Source organism: Rhincodon typus, chromosome 33 (assembly GCF_021869965.1).
Source record: "Rhincodon typus isolate 14 chromosome 33, sRhiTyp1.1, whole genome shotgun sequence".
Lineage (NCBI taxonomy): Eukaryota > Metazoa > Chordata > Chondrichthyes > Orectolobiformes > Rhincodontidae > Rhincodon > Rhincodon typus.
Window position 1 is genome coordinate 18,002,209 of NC_063364.1, and position 10,990 is coordinate 18,013,198.

General features: G+C 40.1%; 1 protein-coding gene across 1 annotated transcript in view; it reads right to left on the reverse strand.

Annotated features, from left to right (window-relative positions):
• Positions 1-10,990, reverse strand: part of LOC109915526 (NAD(P) transhydrogenase, mitochondrial-like) — a 61,940-nt gene that overhangs the window by 44,991 nt on the left and 5,959 nt on the right. Inside the window, exons 3-4 of the mRNA XM_048615923.1 lie at positions 3,993-4,222; positions 1,528-1,745 (exon numbers count right to left, since the gene is read on the reverse strand). Coding sequence (XP_048471880.1) covers positions 1,528-1,745; positions 3,993-4,222 — 448 coding nt within the window. The remainder of the gene's footprint in view (positions 1-1,527; positions 1,746-3,992; positions 4,223-10,990) is intronic.

Genomic DNA, 10,990 nt, shown 5'->3' on the forward strand with positions numbered 1-10,990 from the left:
GAGAGAGCGAGAGAGCGAGAGAGCGAGAGAGCGAGAGAGCGAGAGAGCGAGAGAGCGAGAGAGAGAGAGAGAGAGAGCGAGAGAGAGAGAGAAAAAAGTAGGAAGCAGAGGTGAAAGGATTTAGTGAAAGAATTCAAAAGATCAAAGCCAAGGCAATCAAAGGCTCAGCTAACACTGGTTATCATCATCACACCTTATACTTAAAATGACAACTTGTGACCCAAAAATATGCACTTCTTCAAAAACAAAAGTTGTAATAGTCAATGCAACATTAGACAGACAAACAGATCATTTCCGTTCATAGGGAATAACCCTGTTGCTCGCCGTAATGAGAGTGAAACCTGGGAGAGTCTTTATGTAAACCATGGCATGGACAGAGGTATCATGAATGATTCTCCTTCTCAACCCCTCACCTGTTCATCCTCAGGTTAAATCCATCACCAGTCATATCTCTCTCTCTCTGGATCCAGAGAGGTATGTTGACTTTACCTTTGTACTAGCAAGGACAGAAAATAAAAAGGCGGAAAATCTCACTGATCATCCTCCACAGGCAAAGAAGTGCTTTTTGAAGTGTAGCCATGGTTGTAATTTAAGAAAGAATAGCTAATTTTACTCACAACAAACTCCCACAAACAAAGAGATAGTGACCAGATTATCCGTTTTTGAGAGTTTGATTGAGAGAAATATTTTGCACAGGACATTGGTGTAATCCAATGTCTGCTTCAAACTAGGATCTTTTGCATCCACCCACATGGAGCTCAGTATTCTATCTACTTTATTCCTTGCATTTGTGAAACACTGACGACATGGTAAAGTTCTGAGCCAAGTGTTACCACTCCACATCTTGTCAGCCTTCCCTTAAGTCATCACCATTTGCTGCGCACTGTCAGAGGATGTGGTAGCGGCTGGTACAATTACAACATTTAAAAGGCATCTGGATAGATATACAAATAGGAAGGGTTTAAGAGGAATAGTGAGCCAAATGTTGCAAATGGGACTAGATTAATTCAGGATATCTGGTCGGCACGGGCAAGTTGGACCCAAGGGTATGTTTCCATGCTATGACATATTTTCCAATTAACTAGTGGAGTCTACATTGTCCACCTTGCTTCATTGAATTTCCTCCGTTATAATTCTGTCAACGGCAAGTTTCCTCTAGGTCCTTCTGTAGCTCTCAGGCTGCCTCAACAGATGCAAGTGCTTCCTTGCCCTTTTGTTCCAATCAGCCTGGTGCTTCTGAATTCAGTTCACTCATGTAGCTTGGAATCTGTGGGAGACCAAGCACTAGGACACTCGAGTTAATGGGATTACAGTAGGACATTAAAAAAAAAGAGCAGGATTAGGCTATTTGGCCCCTTGATCCTGCTCTGCCATTCAACAGGATCATGGCTGTTCTGACTATGGCGTCAACTTTACCACTTATACCCACTGACCCTAGTCAGTCAAAATCTAGCTAACAAACAAATGTAATCATTTCAAATAATGCATTCCAATCATGTCAATTTTTTAAATAAATTTTTGTTATACCCTGCTATGTTAGCCATGGAACTAAGAGCATCATATCCCTGAGCTATAGTAACTCGAGGGACCTGGTCCATCGCTAGGACTGAGGCTTTGCGCTCAGCAAGTTTACTCATGAGGTCAGCATTTTGGGCTGGATAGATGAAACTGATAAGAGTAGCTCTCTCCTTTAGTAGGTCTGCTTCATGTGCTCCCAACGTATTATTGAAGCTTGGAGCCCTGACCTGCAAGAAAAGTTTTAAACAGAGGTAAGTAGCTCTTATGAACACTGCTGAAGTAAGAACTATTTCATCACATGGAAACACTATTAGGAACAACAACACCACATTTTAATTCGGAGGACAAGTTTGAAAACTTTTAGAGGCAATCTTTGTATAGATACCATTTAACGTAAAGGAATATCTACGGGATTTCACAAGGGAGTGTCTTAGCTATCGAGCAAATTTCAAGGGAGGAGACCAAACAGCAACCATAGAGAAATTTTGTTACAAACTGGGATTTGGATATACTGGAGTTCCATTCCAATAGTACTATAACATAGCTTGTAATCCAGAAAATTTTCATTTAGATTTCACCTTTTGAGATATCAGATGTCCCAAAGCAGTCTGCAGTCAATCAAATATTTTTGAAATGTAGTCAGTCACAGTCTTAAATGGAGGAACCATGGCAGCTAATCCCACAAACAGCAAAGGGACAACAACTAGATCATCCACTTTTGACAAAGTTATCTGAGGGGTGAATTCTGGCCAGAACGTCAGGAGTGGTCTCTTACTCTTCTATCTAATGCCACAGGAGTATGTCCAGCTGAGAGGCGGACAGGGTCTCAGCTTAAACTTACCCAAGTAACAGCAACTCCCATAATACATCACTCCCTCAGTGCCAAAATATCAGCATTGAGTTGGGTCTGGGATCAGCAGTCTGGTCAAATAAGAACTTTATTTTAAAGTTATTTTCCAAAGTATTCAATTAAAAAGGTAACATGCAACTAAGAATTCTAATGGGGAACGAATGCACCCACCACACCTCATTTTACAGCAGAAATTTCTTCTGACCTTTTTAAAACTTAGTGTCTCCTTTGCTGTTGCATGACCTTCCAAACCAATTACGAGAAGCGCCAGAAAGATAGTGGCAGTGGCAGGAATAGGCAGTTAAGTTCATGTGGCGCCTGAACTATAAAGCTACATGTTCCTGAGAAAGCATTACAAATTAGGAAGGTAGATTTCCCAAGAAGAAGCAGAGCAACCTTGGGTTCAGACAAAAAAGTTGTCAAGTCAGCTTTAAGAGGAGTGAGTTTTTTCCTATGAAGTGCCTAAATGATGAATTTAAAAAAATTTAAGAAAACTCAAAAATATTTTCTTGTTCAATTTTCCTCTTATTGATAATTTTGTCTTGTTCAGACATTTTAGAGCTATAAACATTTTAACAGTTTGCTTTAGGTTGATTAAGTTTGACTGATCCCCATGCTTTACCAAGTTGATTACAATAATCAGATTTCCATACAAACTACTCTGGATATTGGTCTTGACTTCCATACAAAGCTAATTAAATTTAATGGTTCAACAATTATTCAAAACAGTACAAAGTCTTTTCTGCAGTGACAAATGCCTGTGTGACTCAATATACATTCAATTATTATTACATCGAGGCATATTCTGCTAACAGCAACGTAGTATCTTCATTTCTGAAGAAGGGTCTAGGCCCGAAACGTCAGCCTTCCTGCTCCTCTGATGCTGCTTGGCCTGCTGTGTTCATCCAGCTCTACACCTGGTTATCTTAGTATCTTCATTTGTTACTTTTATTCTCAAGAATTAACCAAAATGAGATCTTTGAACTCTGTTCGCAAGTCATCTACATCTGCTTTGAATCACAATGTCTCAAGTGCCTCAAAGGCAAAATCCTCATCCATTTTAAATTTGTTTCACAATCTTATCCTTCCATACCTCTCTAGAATTTTTGATGCCCTTCAGAACCTTCACTCCAAACTCTGTTCCTCTGACACTCTTGTGGGCTTCCTTTTGTTGAATTTATTCAGTTTTCAGGCACTGCTAGCTTGAACATCATAACAGTAGTGGATTCCACAAATAGCACCATTACCACATTACACTCAGCTGGTGGTGGGGCTATTTCCATCAGATGATTTGTGTGACGTCGCCTTCTATGTCTTACTGTATGCATAATTATCTCAGAGCTCAGATGTGATATTAACTCAGTTGGCTGGAAGGCTGGTTTGCAATGCAGAGTGGTGCAAACAGCATGGGTTCAATTCCCACAACGGCTGTTACCATGAAGGATACTCCTTCCCTATGTATATCCCCTTGCCTCAGGTGTGGTGACTGTGAGGAGGTTAAACCACCACCAGTCATTCTTCTCTAATGACAGAGCAGCACTGTGGTCTGGTAGGATTATGGTGACTTTACATTTACTTGCTTCCAGAAAATACCTTGTCATTCATTCCTAAGTAAAATGCATACCTTTAAAACAATGTCCGATCCAAAAACATCTTTTGTCTCATTAATAGTGGCTCCAGCCTCTCGATATTGATCGTCAGAGAACTTGGCACCTTCACCGGCCGTGGACTCCACTTTCACAGTAAATCCCTGCTTAACAAGAGCTTCAACACCTGCAGGAGACACGGCCACTCTCTTCTCATTCTTATAGATTTCTTTAGGAATCCCAACCACCAAATCTTTGTAACGGACACCTATGGAAGTCAAAGAAACAATTTCAGTTTTTAAAAACTTACAACAATTTCAAAGGCATGATGCAAAGGATCAACCTATGCAAGAGTTTCCACAATGAACTAAAAAGTTTCTCTCTATTGCAGATCTTAATCAAAATCTACAAACAGTTTTCTGGAATATTTTCATCAGTAGCTTTCCATCACATTTAATGACATATGATAATGTATTATTACAATAAAATAATAAACAGGGTCTCTTAGCCACTGTTTGTTCAAACAATGGCATTATATATCCTTATAAAAGTTTTAAAATCTTTAGTTTTAAAACTATAAATTCTACACAAACAGAATATTCTGGAAACAAGCGACAATTCCGCTGCAGTATCCGTGGGTGTGACGAAAACAGGGTTAATGTTTCAAGTCAATGCCGTTACATCAAATTGTAAAAGATGTAGTAGATGCAAAGCTTATAAGCAGATCCAAAGCTAGACAAGAAGCAGTCTGTAACTGGATTCAGTACAAGATATGAAGACAGAAAATAAAAAAAAGAGAGTTATAGAGACATACAGCATGGAAACAGACCCTTCGGTCAAATTTGTCCATGCTGGCCAGATTTTCTAAATAAATCTAGTCCTATTTGCCAGCATTTGGCCTACATTCCTCTAAACCCTTCCTACTCATATACCCATCCAGATGCCTTTTAAATGCTGTAATCATACCAGCCTCCACTGCTTCCTCTGGGAGCTCATTCCAAATATGCACCACCCTCTGTGTGAAAAGGTTGCCCCTTAGATCCCTTTTAAATCTTTCCCCTCTCACCTTAAACCCATGCCCTCTAGTTTCGGACTCCCCCACCCTGGGGAAAGATTGGTCTATTTACCTTATCCATGTCCCTCATGATTATATGCACTTACATCACTATGCGACCACTATGAACTGCAGGCAATTAGGTGAGAAAACTGGTTTGATGTTCAATAACAGGGTCAGAATCCATGGCAAGTGTAGGAGTTGTCAGATATTCAATCTCCAACAATACAGCAACGGCACCTTCCTTGCTAACATGTTTAAAGTCAGGATAGGACCTGAGTGAACAGAATTCTTCAAGGTCAGAGAATGAATGAGACGAGTGGAGATATTAGCATGGCTGATGTCACACTGATAGCTCTCAACAAAATAAAAAAAATCAACAGATATTTAGAGGCTAGAGTGAGGGGCGTAGTGGTATTTTCTGTAGGCAGAAGAAAGAGGGTCCATAGTACACAGAGGCGCTTTCTGGCCAGAGGCTGAACAACTCAGCAGTACGTACAGCATGAAATTTACTGAGGTGAGAGCATATGGGTGGGCCTGCTCATTTGGGGTCAGAAAAGGTCAGGAGAGGATACAGCAAATATGATAAGGAGTGAGTTTGGATACACTTACCATCCTGACTTGGAAATATATTGCTTTTCCTTCATTGTCCCTGGGACAAAATCCTGGATTTCCCTCCCTAAGGACATTGTGGGAGGACCTACAATATGTCGACTGCAGCAGTTCAAGAAGGTAACTTAGCACCACCCTCTCAAGGGCAACTAGGGGATGGGCAATAAATGCTGGTCAGGCAGTGATGCCCATGTAATACAAGCAGATAAATAAAAGCTAAGAAGGGTTAACAATGCAATATTAGCTACAATCCAATATGGGAAAATTAGACAAATGGTCTACAGTAAATTTGGTAAAGCAACTTCTTTCAAATGTACCCTCAATTCAGAGTGAGTGCACATACCCTAGTTAACAGACTACAACAACACTCCAACACTCTAACCCAACTTAATGTTTTAGATAATGACAAAGTCAGTGACACATTTAAGCAGTCTTGAATCATCAGCACATACCAATGAATTTGCTTTTGAGTTAGTCATTTGCTTGTGGTTTTATTTCAGTATTTTAAGCTGTAGCATCTCAAGGCCTATTATTTTCTTCTGCAGTTTATTGAGAAAAGGCTAAAGAATGTGAACATTCTGTCTATGCCCTTCTTCTGATGGAGTATAGAGGCAGGGCATCTTTCCACTGGGAGTCAGGAGTTGTGTGCAGCTTTAAAGGAGGAGCCTCCTCCACCTGAATTTTTATTTCACCAGTTCACAAGCTGCCTATTCTTAGGTCACATTCATATCAAGCCAACTCGAGCTTGGTAAACCCAGCATCTGCTCCATCCAGAGGGGCTCAATCTCTCTTCAGCGAGTCCTAAAGCAGCTTTGGGCTACCCATTCGCACACGCAAAAATATCAAATGCTCATTTTAAATAACTATCCCGGAGACCAGTATGGCAGTTGACATTTTTGCAGATGTCTTTGAGAGGCAGAACGCAGTCCTGAAAAACTGACCATTTTTGTTGGTGTTTTCCTCCCAGAAACTGAGCACAATGTTGACAAATATCCATTCTGAAGAATGCTATAATTTTAAAATAACATTGCCAACTATTAAATCTACACCTACTTAGTATCAGTCTTATGATACTTAATACTTTGCTTTTACTGTGCCAATGTTAATATTTCAACTTTAGTTATTCCAGTATCCTTTTAGTAATGATCTTATTTTGGTTAGTTGTCCTGCATTAGTTGCCTCCTAACATGTTCAGCACCTTTCTTGGTGCTTGATGATTGGTGCTGATTATTTTGAATGATTGAGACAGCAATTGGCACTGGTAGGTTACATGATCAAACCAATTAGTTTCAAATCCTTGGAAGATCATGTGAAATCAGGCAAATGTCCCAGATGGACTATTACAGGCAGCACTGGCCACCATGGTCAGCGCCACAGAGGAGACCACTCAAGAATGTGTTGGCCAGAACTATGAGATTAATCCCTGGTGCCAGGGAACAGACTCCGTGGGGGTAAACTGGATTGGCTTTAACTCAAAGAGGAGGTCCCTTCAGATGCACAGAGCCCACTACAGGATAGAGGAAGTAAACCAGAATCAATTATTCCAGATTTAGCAGGGCAACAAGACACGGAAGACAATTGGTTTACAGGTGTGATAGAAACAAATTTTCATGCCCTTTCCTACATACAGTATTTCTTAACTCAGGAGGCGAGATGTGATCAGCTGTTGTGTTTTATCAGGACAAGAAGCTCAAACTACAAGAATGGATTTGGTTCAGAAATGCGTTATTCTAACAGGAAAATGAAGAACAATATCCCTGAAAGATAAGATCAAATGGGCTCCTTTATCTTAAATTCAATTAGACTTTGCTTTCTGTAAGGTTTTTGAACTTGTTACTGGAAGGATCTTCTGTTACTTGGTAACTTCTTGAAGTAGGCCCAGTTAGGACCGCACAGATGTTACACTGAGCACCCTAACTTCATAGAACAACATGCACGTATAGAAGTGTATTGTTCCATCAGGTCACTCCAATCATTTTAATAAAGCACAGAAATGATCAATTACAATGCTAATTTATTCTTACTCAACAGGCATGCCTGCTGTAGCGTAAATAAAAAAGGTCACCCAGGGGTTTGTGGAGATATAAATAACCAAGGTACCAGACAACATTACCAACAGAGCTAAAGATTAAATAAGTTAAAATGGTCTTAATAGTGTTTCATTATTTTTCCCACAGAACTGCTGTATTGACGCAATCGGAGATTAACAGTCAATTACACTGTCCTGCAGTGTTTCTCACTGTGCAGTTAGTTAGAGTTACCCTCATCTGGTTCCTGTCTCACTTATTCAAACCTAATCTGAGCACCTTCAGAAATGTTTCTTTCTGCTCCCACATGATTGATTCTGAAGCACCCAGGGTTCTATCACTGGCCTCCCTCCTCTTACTTGCAGTTTTGCAGTAGCATTAACTACAGATGGTGGGTGAATGCCCATGTATACATTGGTGAATCCCAACTTGATCTCTTCACCAGCTTCACCTAATCCAAGTTGTCAGGCTTATCATTTGCTATCCACTCTTGCAAAAGCCTCCAGGTAGCATTAATAGGATGATCAAAGTGATTATCTCAGGGATGTCACCACAATCTGTGTCTTAGCCATGGTCTCCACATCCCACCCAATCACTCTCTCAGGCTCAGACTCTTTGCAAACTTGGCATTCTGTTCAACCTTGAATTTAGCTTTTGGTGCCATTATAGTCTCCATCACAAAATCTGTGACATTACTGAGAGCTTCATTAATATAAAAACCGAAAGAACTGCGGATGCTGTAAATCAGGAACAAAAACAAAGAACTGAGGAAGAGTCACGAGACCCGAAACATTAACTCTGTTTTTTCCTTCACAGATGCTGCCAGACCTGCTGAGCTTTTCCAGCAATTTTGTTTTCGTAGCTTCATTAATATGTCTGCCACATCCAGATTCAACCATTCAAATAATCTTATGGCATGCCTTCTATCCTCCACCCTTTGTAATCATTGGTTCCTGCAAAATTAAGCTATCCAAGATATATTAAGCTAATCTTCCAATCTGAAGACGTCATATCAAACTCAAAATGTTAACTTTGTTTCTCTCTTCACAGATGCTGTCAAACCTGCTGAGTTTCTCCAGCATTTTCTATGTTTGTTTCAGATTTCTAGTGTTCGTGGTATTTTGCATTTTTTCCTTGACTAAGTTTTGGGTTACACCTCCGAATGGTTTCTTAATTTGCTATTCATTGTGGAATGTCTCAGATGCTCAAGACCAAGGCACATTGAAATGCTTTTCCATAGTAACAGAACCACAGAAATGCAAGCTGCTGTTTCAGCTAAGAATCTATTAAGATTTAAGATCACCTGCAGGTTGGGTTGGTTAAGGAGGGTTCCTTTATGGTTGTTTCCTCCTGGTGTTAATCCATAAAATTACCAGGTTTATCATCTTTCTCAGGGTGTTGGGGTCACTGGCAAGGCACAGCCTAGCCATACTTAGGGATGCTTTCTTCTTGAACATGACATGTGGGGTCATGTCAAAATGCATTGAGATGGAACTTTAGTATACATTGTCATTGCCTTTAACCATTGCTTTTCCTGCCTACAGGGCATTAGTGAATCCAGTGTATTTTCAATGACAATCCAAAAACCTAATGGACACTTTTATCAGAAGATTTTTATACTTTTAGATTTTTAAAATATGAATCCAAATTCTCAAACTGCTCTGGTGGAAATTGATCATTGGTTCACCATATCATTACTGAAATATTAATCCAGAGGTCTTGATTAATGCAATCACTGTACCACCATAGTCCTGATATTTTAGGGGTTACCACGCTGGAGTTTGCACTCAAATTTCTAGACCTGTACTGTTACCACAGCACCAACATATTCCAAGTTGTAAAAGCAGTTCAATGGGTACAGGAGCAGATTGATACTTTTATGTTATTGGACTTCTAACTAGATACTGATGAGTTCAAATTCCACTCTAACTGACATTTGATTGCATCAATCAAAACTTACAACGCTTCCCAAATTACATCTTCGGGCTAAATGGAGCGGCACCAAACTCCATGACAGAAGGTCAGAAAGACTGGAAACCCAGTCTGTTTGCATGCAGTGAAGCTTCACCTCAATTAATTTTGGAGTGGTACTGATGGTCACTGTGTCACTGCCAGCTACAAAAATCAAACAAATTCTGGATGACCGCAATAGGAATGACACAGATTACAAATAATTCTTAATAATTAATTAACAAATTTAATCATATGAGTGCAAGTCAGCGTAACATTCCAAACCATCTCGTTTTCCCAGATGTTGATTTATCTGTTCCATATCCCGCTTTCATTAAAGTTTTTCTTTTCATGATGCAGGGTTGTAATTCTATATGGTCAATACTTCTGAGAAAACCAAACTTTAATTCTGTTGTGTTCTTTATACTGCCTTCATTCACTCTCTTTTGTGCATTCACCAATCAATGATTTTCCACCCAAAGTAAATACCTGACAATTGCAAGCTGGCAACAGCAGAAGAATCACAGAGTTCTACAGCATGCAAACAGACCCTCCAGTCCAATTCGTCCATGCCAACTAGATATCTTAAACTGATCTAGTTCCATTTGCCAGCATTTAGCCTATAATCCCTCTAAACCTTTCCTATTCATATAACTATCCAGATGCCTTTTAAATGTTGTAATTGTACCCACCTCCACCACTTCCTCTGGTGGCTCATTCCATTCATGCACCACCCTCTGCGTGAAAAAGTTACCCCTAAGGTCCTTTTTAAATCTTTTTCCTCTTACCTTAAACCTATGCCCTCTTGTTTAGACTTCCCTACTATCCTGTGGAAAAGCCCTTGGCTATTCATCCTAACCATACCCCTTATGATTTTCTAAACTCCCTCAGCCTCCAATGCTCCAGGGAAAATAGCCCCAGCCTATTCAGCCTCTCATTATAGCTCAAACTGTCCGATCCTCGCAACATCCTTGTAAATCTTTTCTGCATGCTTTCAAGTTTCGCAGCATCTTTCCTATAGCAGGGAGACTAGAACTGAACACAGTATTCCAAAAGTGGCCTAACAATGCAGTTGTACAGCCGCACCACGACCCCCCCCAGCTCCTAGAATCAACATACTGACCAATAAAGGCAAGCGTACCAAATACCTTCTTCATTACACTGTCTACCTGCGAATCCACTTTCAAGGAACTATGAACCTGCACCCCAAGGTCTCCTTGTTCGGCAACACTCCTAAGGACCTTACCATTAAGTGTATAAGTCAAACAAAAACTCCTCACCTTTATTTCCATTTTTTTAAAAAAAAATTAATTTACAGGACATGTGCATCACTGGCTGGGTGAGTATTTATTGCCCATTTCTAACTGCCCTCAAGAAAGTGGGGGAGTGGGGG